Source organism: Salvelinus sp. IW2-2015, linkage group LG5, assembly GCF_002910315.2.
Source record: "Salvelinus sp. IW2-2015 linkage group LG5, ASM291031v2, whole genome shotgun sequence".
NCBI lineage: Eukaryota > Metazoa > Chordata > Actinopteri > Salmoniformes > Salmonidae > Salvelinus > Salvelinus sp. IW2-2015.
The window spans coordinates 27,764,541-27,780,494 of record NC_036844.1 but is presented as its reverse complement, the minus strand read 5'-3'; the positions used below and the strand labels follow the sequence as shown (position 1 = coordinate 27,780,494).

General features: G+C 42.4%; 1 protein-coding gene across 1 annotated transcript in view; it reads right to left on the bottom strand.

Annotated features, from left to right (window-relative positions):
• The window catches only part of LOC111964167 (pyruvate carboxylase, mitochondrial), a 116,668-nt gene that overhangs the window by 97,840 nt on the left and 2,874 nt on the right, over nt 1-15,954 (bottom strand). Inside the window, exons 2-8 of the mRNA XM_023987927.2 lie at nt 12,322-12,463; nt 11,993-12,177; nt 11,719-11,884; nt 11,418-11,563; nt 11,203-11,320; nt 10,961-11,112; nt 2,357-2,475 (exon numbers count right to left, since the gene is read on the bottom strand). Of these exons, the coding sequence (XP_023843695.1) occupies nt 2,357-2,475; nt 10,961-11,112; nt 11,203-11,320; nt 11,418-11,563; nt 11,719-11,884; nt 11,993-12,177; nt 12,322-12,463 (1,028 nt within the window). The remainder of the gene's footprint in view (nt 1-2,356; nt 2,476-10,960; nt 11,113-11,202; nt 11,321-11,417; nt 11,564-11,718; nt 11,885-11,992; nt 12,178-12,321; nt 12,464-15,954) is intronic.

Below are 15,954 nucleotides of genomic sequence, written 5' to 3'. Positions count from 1 at the left end.
GCTCCCGCTGAATGCCAATTGCAGTCTGACGGTTTCAATTTCATGTGACAAGATGGACATTTATAATGAATGAACCTACTTTCCTTCCACACGACCAGACAGGCACAAATACAGGAGTATGTGCCAGGAGCACAGGAGAAATACACAAAAAAAAGCAGTCAAATCAATCTGTGTGAGTCAGTGTTATAAAATGATGCTGCATTTCTTTCATCCCTCCTGAATGATTAAATAGATGACTTTGCTGCATCTGATAAGTGCATGCTATTGTCAGTGTTTCACCTCTAAATGCATATGACAGGTGAGATTAGGCATTTTATCATCTTTAGTGTCCAGWGTAGGAAGTCCAAATGACATAGCACTGCGAGACTATTTGTGGACTAGGATTCTGGCTCTGAATGTGGAACTCAGACAACCTGGACTGATTTCTATGGAAAAGGAAAACGGCAMAAGAACAATGTTCTTAAGCATCTGCTATAGCAGTTCATTTACTTCATCGTTACGACACTTCTGTAGGGTTCCTTTGCGTTATCACAAGGCAAYATGTTCAGTCCTTGCCTAAGTATCATGTCTTCCCATCTGGTTCCTTTTCTTCCTCCATGAAACTTAAACTCTTCAATCAAGTTCCCAAGCAGAAGAAACCCAAGTCAACCATAACAATCAAGCAGACAAAGCATKAAAAAACAGAAATAAAACTCATTCATTGACTAGACTCACTCCAAAAGGCTTGCTTTCCTTTGTCCACTCATCTGTAAATACTGACTATAGATTACCTACATGACTATATGGATTTAAATTKATGTATATTACTTATGATTTCATTTCAAGGAGACTAGCAGCCAACACYAAATAACTAATATTGATAACCATCTTGATGTCACATTGATGACATCTAGATGGTTATCGGCAACAGCACCAGGACAGTGCCCTTCGCTCCCGCTAAACAAGCACTACCGTCCAGCAGGAGCGTGGGAAGTAGTTACATAGTAGCCAACATCAAGTTGACAGTCACAGTAAGTATAAGCATACAACACATGACGCAACAGTCCTCCCATCAATACTTTATCAAAAATAAACAAATGGTCAGTTTCATAACTGAACATTTAAAATTGTGTAAAAAAAAAGTGAATAACGACTCAAACTCATCCTCTGGCTTCAAAACAGACATCCAAACTCTTGCGGTACAGTAGCTGGCGCGGTAAGAAACAGCTAAACACAGTAAACTATAGCAGAGTGCTTTCCATACACCCACTCCTTTCCATACACTGGTCGTCATATTGGGCTGCAGCTACCACATTCTCAGTTGAGATGAATTAACAAATCACAGCATATATTGGTGGGTACACTTCCTGCTTTTACTTCCCGCTTTGCACCTATGGGTACACCTCACAAATGGCCGCCAGTCCACCCATTATGCCATAGTTTACTTGAATGCGGACGTCCGTTCTGTGTTTTGCTATTCGAATGGCCAATTACGGTCATCCAACATTACATGACCGTAACGGCCCTAAGTTTGGCTGAATGTAGAATACCTACATGGATATGGGTTTGCCATGTTTTTACCTACATATTGTTTTCAGGTAAGTTGACACAATGAAGCCATTTAGAAGTATTGGGACCCAACCGTTATAAAGACAGTGAGCAAAAGGACAGTGAATTTAAGAATGCTCTCTGAGGACCTGAGCCCTAGGACCATACCTCAGGACTACCTGGCCTGATGTCTCCTTGCTGTCCCCAGTCCACCTGGCCGTGCTGCTGCTCCAGTTTCAACTGTTCTGCCTGCGGCTATGGAACCCTGACCTGTTCACCGGACGTGCTACCTGTCCCAGACCTGCTGTTATCAACTCTCTATAGAGACAGCAGGAGCGGTAGAGATACTCTTAATGATCGGCTATGAAAAGCCAACTGACATTTACTCCTGAGGTGCTGACTTGCTGCACCCTCGACAACCACTGTGATTATTATTATTTGACCATGCTGGTCATTTATGAACATCTTGGCCATGTTCTGTTATAATCTCCACCCGGCACAGACAGAAGAGGACTGGCCACCCCTCAACCTGGTTCCTCTCTAGGTTTCTTCCTAGGTTTTGGCCTTTCTAGGGAGTTTATCCTAGCCGCCGTGCTTCTACACCTGCATTGCTTGCTGTTTGGGGTTTTAGGCTGGGTTTCTGTACAGCACTTTGAGATATCAGCTGATGTAAGAAGGGCTATATAAATACATTTGATTTGACAGTCTTGACACTTACCATGAAGACATAATTTGACCAGACAGGGAACAGTCTTACAGGTTGTCAGAGGWGGTGACATTGTAATGCCAGGTAATGGCCATGGCCTTCTTGTTAACGGCTGTAACTTACTCTGTGACCTGCTCGGTAACGGTGTGCTCCACCTGTAGGCGGGAGTTGACCTCGATGAAGTAGTGCCTTCCATGTTTATCCACCAGGAACTCCACCGTGCCAGCATTCTCATAGCCCACCTGTACACACAGACAAATCCAATTAGATGCAAACCTCTACTTCGTCACCTACCTAAGGACATGGAAAGATATTTGAAGAAATAAGTATGACTGGATTTCTTCGCAAATTCTCAGATTCTGAATTCTATTGGAAGAGCTTACAAGTTCTGTGTTTCAAAAGCTAAAATTAACTTCATACAATGAATAAACCAAGTCTCACACCAACTGAATCCGTTTCTACTACAGACAACTAAATCTACTAAAAAGGGGGAAACGACAAGACTGACAGCTAATATCTACTGAAGACTGTGCGATATCCCATTGTGATTAGTCATTTTTAGACAGCCTTTCTAGAGCTCAGCCAAGGAGGAAGCAGGATTTAATATATCAGACCATTTCCCACTCCACAGCGCTGCAGGGTGTCAAAATAGCATTTGCCAAATTCACTGAAATCTGAACCACTGAAATTCATCCCTTGCCCAAAACTAATCTCTGCCAGATCGGCAGGCGCCCTCTCATCCATTCAGTCACCCACGTGAAGGTGCAGGCTCATGGCTAGTCAGTTCATATCACACACCGGATAAGTGCTGTGTATGTACAATGCCTTCAGAAAGTATTCACACGCCTTGAATTTTTCCAAGGTGTTACAGCCTGAATTAAAACATTTATTAAATTGAGATTTTAGGTCACAGGCCTACACACACCACTCCCCCATAATGTCAAAGTAAAATGTTTAAAGATTTAATATATATATATATATATATATATATGTATCAATACACCCAGTCACTACAAAGATGCAGACGTCCTTGCCAACTCAGTTGCCGGAGAGGAAGGAAATCACTCAGGGATTTCACCATGAGGCCAATGGTAACTTTAAAACAGTTAGAGTTTAATGGCTGTGATAGGAGAAAAATGATGGATAAGCATTGAACTTACTCTGCAGTACTAACCTAAATGATATGGTGAAAGGAAGCTTGTACAGAATTTTTTTCCAAAACATGCATCCTGTTTTCAATACGGCACTAAAGTAAAATTGCAAAAAATGTGGCAAAGAAATCCTCTTTATCTCCTGAATACAAAGCGTTATGTTTGGGGAAAATCAAACATCACTGACTACCACTTCATGGTGGGGAAAATCAAACATCACTGAGTACCACTCTCACATAGGTACGTGGTTACAAAGGGAATCATAGCCTTAACAGCGTGATTTGCCAAGGCAGGATACTCTGAGCGCAGCCCAATCCAGAAATCTGGCAGTGGCTTCTGATTAAATTCAATTTTCACATAACCTCGTTGCAATTTCGATGAGGCMCTTGTTCAGACATCGGTAACTGGACTGGAGGCAGGGCATGAAAGGGATAATGACTCCAGTTGTTTGTGTCATACATTTCAGGAAAGTACCTGTGTAATTGCGCACCCAACTCACTCCGGTGCTTRGCAATATCACATTTGACATTGTATGATGTGTGTGCAAATGAACTCAAGCTTAAAGACAATGATGACCGGTATATTGTACTTGTTAATGCAGACAGAAGATCGCCAACTTATTAAATCATAGCCTCAATTTTGTCCCGCACATTGAATCTAGTTGCGGAGAGTGACTAATTCTAGATTCAGATCATTCAGTCAAGGAAAAAACATCACCCAGACAGGCCAGTCGTGTGAGAAACTCGTCATGCAAGCGGACAGACAAGTTTATTTTTTTTATTTTACCAGGTAAGTTGACAGAACACATTCTCATTTGCAGCAACGACCTGGGGAATAGTTACAGGGGAGAGGGGGATGAAAGAGCCAATTGTAAAGTGAAAATGATGCAAGAAGGCTTGACTCAATTCTTTTTTAAAGTGTCAATACTTTGCCCCTTGATAACCAGCACACTTCTGTATGTTGTAAAAGCGTTACATTGTCGATATCATTGCATAGTGCAGAAAATATGAGAATAGTAGTGTCCAAAACGTCTTTCAAGACATCAGGCATTCCCTTGGCAGCAAGAGCCTCTCAGTGGATGCTGCAGTGTACCCAAGTGGCATCGGGAGCAACTGCTTGCATGCGCGTTACCATTCCACTATGTCTCCCTGTCATGGCTTTTGCGCCATCAGTACAGATACAAACACATCTTGACCACCAAAGTCCATTTGATGTCACAAAGCTGTCCAGTGGTTTGCAGAAGAGGATGTCTTAATTGACCCTCCAAAAACAAAGAACATATACCAGGAGCTGTGCCAGGCKCGTCAAGTCTGTTGACTCATCCAGCTGTAACGCATAGAATTCACTGGCTTGTATGCAAAGCAGTAATTGTTTCAAAACGTCACATACACATGGTTAGCAGATAATGCGAGTGTAGCGAAATGCTTGTGCTTCTAGTTCCGACAGTGCAGTAATATCTAACAATTTCCCAACAACTACTGAATACACACAAATCTAAAGGGGTGAATGAGAATATGTACATATAAATATATGGATGAGTGATGGCCAAGCAGCATAGATGGTAGATGGTATAAAATACAGTATACACATATATGAGTAATGAAAGACACGTAAACATTATTAAAGTGGCATTGTTTAAAGTGACTAGTGATCCATTTATTAAAGTGGCCAGTGAGCCTCTCTGAGTTAGTGATTGCTGTTTAGCAGTCTGATGGCCGAGATAGCTGTTTTTCAGTCTCTCGGTCCCAGCTTTGATGCGCCTGTACGGACCACGCCTTCTGGATGGTAGCGGTGTGAACAGGCAGTGTCTCGGGTGGTTGTTGTCCTTGATCTTTTTGGCCTTCCTGTGACATCGGGTGCTGTAGGTGTCATTGAGGGCAGGTAGTTTGCCCCCGGTGATGCGTTGTGCAGACCGSGCCACCCTCTGGAGAGCCTTGCGGTTGAGGACGGTGCAGTTGCCGTACCAGGCTGTGATACAGTCCGACAGGATGCTCTCGATTGTGCATCTGTTAAAGTTTGTCAGGGTTTTGGGTGACAAGCCAAATTTCTTCAGCCGCCTGAGGTTGAAGAGGCGCAGTTGCACATTCTTCACCACACCGTCTACGTGTGTGGACCATTTCAATGTCTGTGATGTGTACGCAGAGGAATTTAAAAAGACGTTCTACCTTCTTCACTGCTGTCCCTTTGATGTGGTTAGGGGGTGCTCCCTCTGCGGTTTCCTGAAGTCCACGATCATCTCCTTTGTTTTGTTGACATTGAGTGAGGTTGTTTTCCTGACGCCACACTTCGAGTGCCCTCACCTCCGTGTAGGCTGTCTCGTCGTTGTTGGTTATCAAGCAAACTACTGTTGTGTCGTCTGTAAACTTGATGATTGAGTTGGAGGCGTGCATGGCCACACAGTCGTGGGTGAACAGGGAGTACAGGAGGGGGCTGAGCACGCACCCTTGTGGGGTCCCAGTGTTGAGGGTCAGCGAAGTGGAGATGTTTCCTACCTTCACCACCTGGGGGTGGCCCGTCAGAAAGTCTAGGACCCAATTACACAGGGCGGGGTTGAGACCCAGGGCCTCCAGCTTGATGATGAGCTTGAAGGGTACTAAGCTCATCATTMAATGCTATAGTCAATGAAAAACATTCTTACATAGGTATTCCTCTTGTCCAGATGGGATAAGGCAGTGTGCAGGCGATTGCATCGTCTGTGGACCTGCTGGGGCATTATGCAAACTGGAGTGGGTCTAGGGTGGAAGTAATATTAACCTTAACTAGTCTCAAAACACTTCATCTCCTGCCATGTCACTGACGCGTCGTGAAAGTTTTGTTTGATGAAGGCGTCGTCTGTATAGTTTTGGGCCTATTCCCCCAGCCATATCCGCAGCAGCAGGAAGWATTAAGTTCTCCACAATAGTATGGGGCTTGCCTGTCCTAGCCACTCAGTAGCTCACCATATAAGATGCTTCTAGCCCCTTCATATTAAATGGTTGCTGTTATACATGGCTTACTACTCGAAAGTAGTCTTAATTCTCAATGAAAAAAKGTGGCTTATTTTTCTGATCGTTTTGTTTCTAAATGTCTGCACAAGAGTGAAGGTTTCATTGAGTTATGAGATAGTACTTTAGCACATAAACACTGTGGCTGAGGAAAGGCACTACTCCCAATATACACTACCGTTCAAATGTTTGGGGTCACTTAGAAATGTCCTTGTTTAAAAAAAAAAAGACGCTTTTTTGTCCATAAAAATAACAAATTGATCAGAAATACAGTGTAGACATAGTTAATGTTGTAAATGACTATTGTAGCTGGAAACAGCAGAATTGTTATGGAATATCTATATAGGCCCATTATCAGCAACCATCATTCCTGTGTTCCAATGGTACGTTGTGTTAGCTAATCCAAGTTTATCATTTTAAAAAGGCTAATTGATAACCCTTTTGCAATTATGTTAGTACAGCTGAAAACAGTTGTCCTCATTAAAGAAGCAATACAACTGGCCTTCTTTAGACTAGTTGAGTATCTGGAGCATCAGCATTTGTGGGTTTGATTATAGGCTCAAAATGGCCAGAAACYAAGAACTTTCTTCTGAAACGCGTCAGTCTATTCTTGTTCTGAGAAATGAAGGCTATTCCATGCGAGAAATTGCCAAGAAACTCAAGATGTCGTACAACGCTGTGTACTACTCCCTTCACAGAACAGCGCAAACTGTCTCTAACCAGAATAGAAAGAGTGGGAGGCCCCGGTGCACAAATACATTAGTGCGTAGTTTGAGAAACAGACGCCTCACAAGTCCTCAACTGGCAGCTTCATTAAATAGTACCCGCAACACACCAGTCTCAACGTCAACAGTGAAGAGGCGACTCCGGGATGCTGGCATTCTAGGCAGAGTTGCAAAGAAAAAGCCATCTCAGCCTGGCCAATAAAAATAAAAGATTAAGATGAGCAAAAAAACAGACACTGCCTAGAAGGTGAGCATCCCAGAGTTGCCTCTTCAGAAAAAAAAAATACTTTAGTTTATCACATTTTTATTTGGCGTACTCCCGATGGCATTGCACAAAACCCAGTTTGGGAATACCTGCTCTACAGAATCGGTGTCCCTATACCGGGACGGTTGTTACTAACATGAACTAATATGACTAGAAATGACTTAAGTAACATCCAACTTCCCAGGACATAGACATGTCTTACATGTGCAGAACGTTTAAATTCTTGTTAATTTAACTGCACTGTCCAATTTTCAGTAGCTATTAGTGAAAAATATACCATGCTATTGTTTGAGGTGAGTGCACAACAAAATAATTTATCAAGCCACTTGGTTTGATACATTCACCGCTGAAGGTAAATAATGTACTTAGATTCAGTAATCTTGCTCTGATTGGTCATGCTGAGGGTTCCAGAGATAAAATGTAGCATCGTTTGTTTGATCAAATACATTTTTATATTCAAATGTAGGAACTGGGTTCTGAAGTTAGAACCCCTACTGTTTCTGGAGGTGAGGGGACGAGACCGATGGGGCGGGAGCGGGGATGAGACGTGGTAGACACCGGCAGATAGGAACACTTGGCTTCCATCACCAATGACAGGTACTGTACATGCAAGCACAACAATTCAGAAACTAAGGCAATCTGCTGTTTTAAATATGTCAATGCTGGCTGAGTTGAGAACAAAAATACAGAGCTTTCAGTTGGAGAGAGTGCATTTGTGTGGGGGGGGTGAGGGTGTAAATTCATTAAATGAGCATGTGGGCTAGAAGAGAAAAGAATGGAAGTAGGAGACCGTATCAAGGCTGTGACCACACCACTACATGTTCTTAAGAGGCTCTGGGTAGAGCGGTCACCATGGAAACGAGAAAAAAATATATTACAAACTAGTTGACAGATCTATTTTCATTAGCAATTTCAGTTAGAGTTTTATTTTCTGACCTCAAAACTCCTTGTGGTAGCTTTGTAATTGAATGACAACCATTTCTGGGGTTTGAGTAAAAACACTTATCCKCCAACTATCAGCCCACAAACACATCAAAATATGTTGAGATTTGTTACTGCTTAAAAATCCTTCTTTAACCCATCAATAAGGGATCATAGCTCCCACCTGTTAAGTCTTATGGAAAGAGCAGGTGTTTTCATAATGTTTTGCACACGACGTTCAATTCAGATACAAGAGTGATCCCTATAAGCACGTGTATCAATATTCTCATGTTACGGAGGAATTTATTACCCTAGTATTCTAGTGGGGGAAAAAAAACTATTTCACATCTCAAATCCTAACTAAGTTTATCCAAAGCATGTTTCACACTGATATTTTGGTCCACAGCTTACTCCTGAGATAGAGCTGGAACACCCTCTTTAAATGAAGTTGTAATCAAGATTCCTAAAATAACCGCAGATGATTAAAGCTTTAAATAACAGATCAAAGTGATCATAAAATTTACTCGGGTCTGGGGAAGGTGCTATATAAAAAGGTATATGGGTGAACATTATCCTCCTTAGATAATCATATCTGACAGTCCATGACTTATCTGTGATATCCCACAGGATTGTAGAACAGGAGAATCATTTTAGCATTAAAATGTCCTCCACAATTCACTTKTAGATAAGACCAACAAACTAATTCTAATGAAAAATTTGAAAATCTTTGACATGACAAGCTGGACCCTAGTGGAAACGCATGCTGAAAGACTAAACACATCTGATATTTAATCAATGTGCTCATGTGGGAGGAGTCTGTTAGTGAAACACCACTGGCAGGGTTTTGTTTGTTAGGAGAGCAGGTTTCTAGAAGGGCATGCAAAGCCAAATATTCTCGTCGCCACTCCTCTTCATTCCTCACTGCCATATGATTGAACAGATGGAGGAATTCTGTCCCTCACTCACACCCAATTTCTTTCTCTCCCACACAGAGACCAATGCTAGTGTAGTCATTTTCCATTCTGTTAAACTATTGACAGAGCAGATGGGTGGGAGACTACTCACTGTAGTGCATGTTTGGGTATCAGGCTGGATGGATGAGTTCACGCAGTTCAACAGTGGCCGATCCCAAATTGAAGGCCACATGCACATCACAGGTCTTTCTACACTCCCTCAAACATACCAAACTCGTCCCACCCCCTGCCTCCCTCTTCCATCCCAAAAAACAGACAGCAAAAAAAGGTAATACAAGCACTTGCAAAATACAGCTAGCTCAAGGGTGCACATGACAGGCACACCAGCTAATGTACACAACGTCTAATAGCTTATCTCACACAGGATGGGGAAATCGGTGGGATGCCACTGACACCAGTAACTGTTTTCAGATCAAAGTAATTGCTTCCACCTCAAGAAAACAAAAGTCAGCTTGATTGCAATCAGGAAATTCTTCAATTGCGTATTGTTGGGATATTTTAGCACAGTGCTGAGCTCTAGTTCGAATCAGAGTTCGATTATTTGTTCCATTGTATTCCCCCCCCCCCTTCCCCCCGGCACAATAGCTGCTCTAACTGCTACATGACTAGGCTATATTCAGTAGCCTATATCGCCAGGGCGCGCCCCCCCTGGATGCGCTCATAAATGTGCTGCTATAGGCCTACTCACAGAACGTTTCAGAGATCTACTTATGAGGCAGCATGCATGTCATCAAATGCTCGCAGTCAAACAATCAATACTGCGCAACTGTTTTTCCCCCTGTGTTTGGTCCAGACTGCCATCTCACCTGCAGCGAACCGCACAACGGTACGAATTGGCTCGGACCGAGACCACCCTTTGAGCGATACACCATGCATTGTTTAGTGCGGATAGTGTTCACACCAGTTCAAAGCTACCGAACTAAGGGAGTAAACGCTGTGGTGTGAAAGACCCCTTACAGGTGATATTTATTGTGAGTGGGAGTGGKAGTCTCAACAGTTCACTACTAGTGGCAGCCTCCTCTGGCCATCTGTGTTGTTGAATGCTGCCATCTAGTGTGCCAATTGGTAGCCTGCAGGTGGAATTTCTTTCCACTGCTTTAATTAGGCTCCAGTCTTTTACTTTGATCCTTTCTTCCTACCCTGTAGGACACTTATGAATCGAAATGGCTCTTTCTGTCTCCAAATCCCTTTCTTAACCTGGAAAGGAATATTGCAGTTTTTCATCCTCCTCCCACATGTCTCCATTGCTTCTATGAGCACAACACAGAATGAGAGCACCCATTTAGAACAGCTCAGAGTAGCTTATAAATGAATTTAAAACACATTGTGCTTTGAGGGCCTTGCCTTGCTTTCCTTACTACAAAAAATAAATTTCATTATGAGCGGTTTTGAACAAAAGGCCAAGAACGAACACTCAGGGTTTCTCAACTTRCATCCTTGATGTTTATGGTGTCATGTCTCTGAGAAGTGCTTTTGCACAATAAAACAGACTAAAACTCCACTCAATTCAAAAAATMATAATCTGATATTCCATTCAAAACTGCAAATACATACAGCTCAGCCATTTTATAGGCAGCAGTGCCAAAATTCTAAACATTTAAAAAATGAAAATGACAAAGTAATACAAGGTTTCAGCTCTACACTCCCTATTAAAAGAATGTATCATAATGTGTGTGTGTGTGCGTGTGTGTGTGTTGCATCCTGTACCTGTCTGGCCAGGTTGACAGAGTCAGCGGTGAGTCTGTCCCGAAGGTGTGGGTCCAGTTGTACAGCCGGGGCGATCTCTACRACCTTCTGGTGCCTCCTCTGGATAGAGCAGTCCCTCTCATACAGGTGGATAACATTACCATACTTATCACCTGGGAGAGATGGGATGACAATGTGATTAGATCTACTGTATACAACCCTTTTAAAAGACTATACAAAAACAGTCTAGCAAYCAAACTCACCCAGGATCTGCACTTCTATGTGTCTGGGTCTCTCAATGAACTTCTCCACAAAAAGAGCACCATTCCCAAACGCAGCCAGGGCCTCAGAGTASGCACGCTGATAGTTCTCCTCCAGCTCCTACACACGTCGACCGACGGGGATCAATAAATCAGCCAGCACAAAGACAAAACACTCAGACTGGAGCCTCTACTTAGGCACAGATATTTCTACTCACCTCGTACTCTTTGACCACCCTCATGCCCCTGCCCCCACCACCGTATGCAGCCTTGAAGATGATGGGAAAGCCATAGGTGTTGGAGAACTCCTGGGCCTCCGATAGGCAAGTGATGGGACCGTCTGTCCCTGGTACAACTGGAACTCCTGGAAGCAAAAAAATCWAACAATATGAGCTTAACTAAACAGTACACAATGTCAGCTGTATGTTTGATGATTTTGCTGAAAAAAATATTTTAAAACATGAAACAAACATCCATCAGACAGTCCTGAACATGACAGTGAGTGGGTGTCCGGCCTACCTGCACGGACAGCGATGGATCGAGCCTCCACCTTGTCTCCCATCTTGCGCACCACGTCAGGGGAAGGGCCAATGAAGCGTACCCCAGCATCGACACATGCCTGAGCAAAGTCTGATCGCTCAGACAGGAAGCCATACCCAGGGTGGATTGCATCAACATCATTTTCCTGAGAAAAATAATAAAACGATGTGGGAAAAAACGTATAAAGCTGTGATCTTTAAGTGCAGTAACAGTTGGTTCAGAAAAGTTTCAAAAATACATATTCACATCTGACCTTAGCAACTTTGATGATGTCAGCGATGTCCAGGTAGGCAGCCACGGGCGGCAGGCCCTTCCCTATGAGGTAAGCCTCATCTGCCTTCTGCCTGTGCATCTGTCCGGTGTCTTGTTCAGAGTAGACAGCCACTGTCCGGATCCCCAGCTCAGTGCACGCCCGGAACACACGGATGGCAATCTCACCTACAAGTAGTTGGATTACTCAGCTGTGATCATGCAGTCTCAGGAAAATGTAATCATGTGGTGAGAGGAAACTAGCTACAACAATTTGGCTGACATTTGTGTTTTAGTGTCAGAATTACCAAGGTGGGAGAATTGTTACGGTACCTCTATTGGCCACCATGACCTTTTTGATGGGCTTGTATTCCAGTGTCTGAGGGGAGTTGTGGGTGGTGCGGGACAGGCAGCATGCCCTCCTGACAGCCAGTAGCCCCAGGGCCGAACGCATACCTCCAACGTGCAGCAGCATCTTCACAGAGGAAGGAAGGGTGTTGTTAAGGAGTAAACAGACAACCCATGCATGATGCAACACAGGTCCTGACCTACATACGTATGGAGACTGACTTAACGGACAGTAAACATGTAAAACTTGTCAAGGCGATAAGATGCACTCAGATAAAATAAGCCTAACACTTCCMTTTGCTTTACCTTGGAAGGAATTTGGGAATACTAGATACCTGACTTACCTGTAGAAATATGTTGTTTCTAAAAACATTTGCGCCAAACATTTGTTTTTGCCTTAAGCGTACTTCACTGCATTCATACTTGAGATATCACATTTCAACAGTAAAAGTAACTTTTTATATAAAAAATATATACAAAATAAAATTGCTGGAGGATGTCTTTAACCTCTATTACAGTACACTCTGGCCTAACTCTCCATACCAAGTGACTAAACAAGGCATTCATGTGTATCCCAGGGGTCAGTAACAAAACAAAAAAACAGGAAGTGGAATTTAAAGAAAGTTTGGTAAACACTTTCCATCTGAACAAATAGTGACTGACTGAACACAGCAGGGGTGGAAGCTCCATGGGACCCAGATGGGAAAGAGTAAAACATTCCAATTCAGAGGACCTGTAGAGGAGATCAATTAGGCAATACTTGATTCATTAGAAAAGGCCAAGGGGAAATTAAATCGGGTTTGAAATTGAACGTAACAGTAATTAAATAAAATTGTTGAATGTCCAACTGCCTCTACTAACACGCARCCTAGCACACAAATCAATCCAAACCCTTCAGAGTATCCGAAGAGTGTTGGCCTGTTGATGTGACAATTTCATGAGACTGGTCCGCCGATACAGCAGCATTAGTGCCCTCTAGTAACTCCAGCATAACACAAAGCTCAGTTGTCCATGGTCCGACCACCAGTTCCACAGATCAAGGAAATACCTCATCTGTATAAGTAGTAGTCACATGAACAGGCTAACTGCTCAACACTAAGAGGCGGATATGGTTTGATACACCAAAATTCAATCCAAACACTAAAAATGCTAGGCATAAACAGCAATGGCAGGAGCAAGAGACTGAAGCCATATCATGTTCAGTACTTTGTGATCCCAAATATAGGACATCAAATGTAAGTCAGTATCATACGGGCACTTCATTATAGCTGTACCTGCACTGCACGTTGAAAACGAAACAGATTAGGCCAAAACCAAACAAAATACTGCACAAGCACACATTGCATTAACAGGTTCAAAGGTTAAAAAATAAAAATAAAAATGCAGTTTGCAGGAAAGCTCTTGATGTCAGATTCCCTTGATAACAAATATTTGTTTTGCCTTGTGGACAAATGATACCATTTATTATGAAATTCTCATGGCACTGTCATGTTGGCATTAGAATAAAACCAAACAATTGATAAGAAATCCCTAACCATTTTAACCCTAACCTAGCACATTACTGCAAGTGACATCCTTTATTTATAACATCCTCAATAAAAGCAGGTGAATGAACCTAAGACTTCACTATGTTCCCATGAATAGAAATGACTTGAAAATAAAGCAAAAGGAAAGAGCAGAGGGAGCAGAGTTGGCACAAAAAAAGTAAAGGAGGCTAGTCTGAGGCTGGATGAATGGAAGTGGGCCAAATGAAACAGGATATTCTTGTCGACATTCCTCTGGTCCAATCATTTGAGAGACATGTTTAAAGGCAGCTTATTGTAATATAGCCTAGTACATTGTCTTCAACTGTAATTTGACCTGTCAACCATTTCTACCCAGTTTCCTCCTTACAAAAATGAGCTACAAACATATTTCAATGTGTTCTGTATTCAGGCTGACAGGGTGTGTTTATGGCTTAATGAGGGCTCTGGAGAAAGTCTGGCACAAAGGACCTCACATCAGACTGACCTTGTTGAACAGCCTCTCCATTTTCACCTAAAGTGTCTTCTTTCCAGACAAGAGAAATAGCCCAGCCCTCACATTGTAAAACGTGATGGCTACTGTAATAAGTTGACTACCTAATGAGTTAATACTACATAGAACTTTCATTGAGTTTCAGGGATTGATATTAAGGTGTTGCCCTATTGCCTGGGGAAAGTAAATTGAGCAGTCCCATTTGGGCAGGTAATTGAAAACAACCAAACTGCAAAGAATTCCAGTAGCCTAAACCTGACCTTTCTGGTTCATCCTTTAGGTGAAAGGCAARTTATGGCGGTCAAGCAAGTTTAGCTTGTTCTGAGATTTTTACTGATTACTGAAWTTCTTAGCATTTGGGTTATCAGTTTCAAATTCCTTCCCCATGTGTAGGTGAAAGGCAGGCTGTATGGCACTTCTGTATGTAAATAGCTAATTTACTTTTTCGACCAAGTGTTCATAATCGTCAGGCAACCCAAAAAATAATTTTATAAAGACTCCCAACTTACCGATGGGCAAGTGCCTTTCAGAATGTAACGTCAACCCCTGTGACAAACCAACCTAAAGCATAGGCCTAGGGCCCTAGTGACATTCTGAGGCTTCACTACTACCATTTCACTGTTCTTACCCAAATATTGCCAATATGTCACTCACATAAATACATTGGCCAAAACATGGCCATCAATACCCTGATAACTTTGAAAATGGGCCACGACAGGCAGAACAAGATGGTTTACATATTCCATAAAATCAGTCTACATGTAGGCAGGCTTAGTCTCTGTGCTGGTCTTTCCCACTACAGACATACCAGTGGTGAGACAATATACTAGAACATGTTGGGGCAATTAATTGGTCTTAAAAGCAGATGACTGATCACAAAAACACTCAGTTCAACAAACACTGATGTGGCATATAGTAAAAGGTTACCAGTAGGCTGATAAGTTGTAGCCTGTTTACTACCATCATTACAGAAGTTTCATTTTATTCAATTTAGAGGCTGAATCCTAAACATTCTGGAACACAGTAGCCAAGACATAGGCTACTTGTGTTGATAGCACTGAATAGAACCAGAGTGCAAGTGTAGCAAGTTGAGGTTGTTGTTGGGTAAACAACCCCACCATGCAGTTATAAACATACATGAGGTATGGAAGCGGTGTTGAAGAAACAAAGCCTCAACTTTATCAACTCATCTGGAACAGATCCGACATGCTCTTCACAACAAACACCTACATTCAACAATTCATTTTAGATTCTGGAAACATGGTGAGTAGGTGAAACGCATTTTATTTTCTTCACGATTTGCCCGCAATAATCTTTACAGTAACTACACAATTGTAGTACAAGGAGTCAATGTCGTAGACTACCATTAAACATATGAGAATGACCTGACCTAATAGAAGTGTTGCAGGAAGCCTACCTTTGACATGGTAGCTGGACAGATTTCTGCAACAATAATCCCTGCTCAATTAAGCAATATTTGCCAAAGAGATATTTTCAAACGTCAAAAGATCAAAGCTTGAGTGGAGTACAAGGACATGTTGCATAGATCCAGCTATATGAAATAGGAAAAGTGACCTTTTTTTTAACCAAACCTGCAGTKTG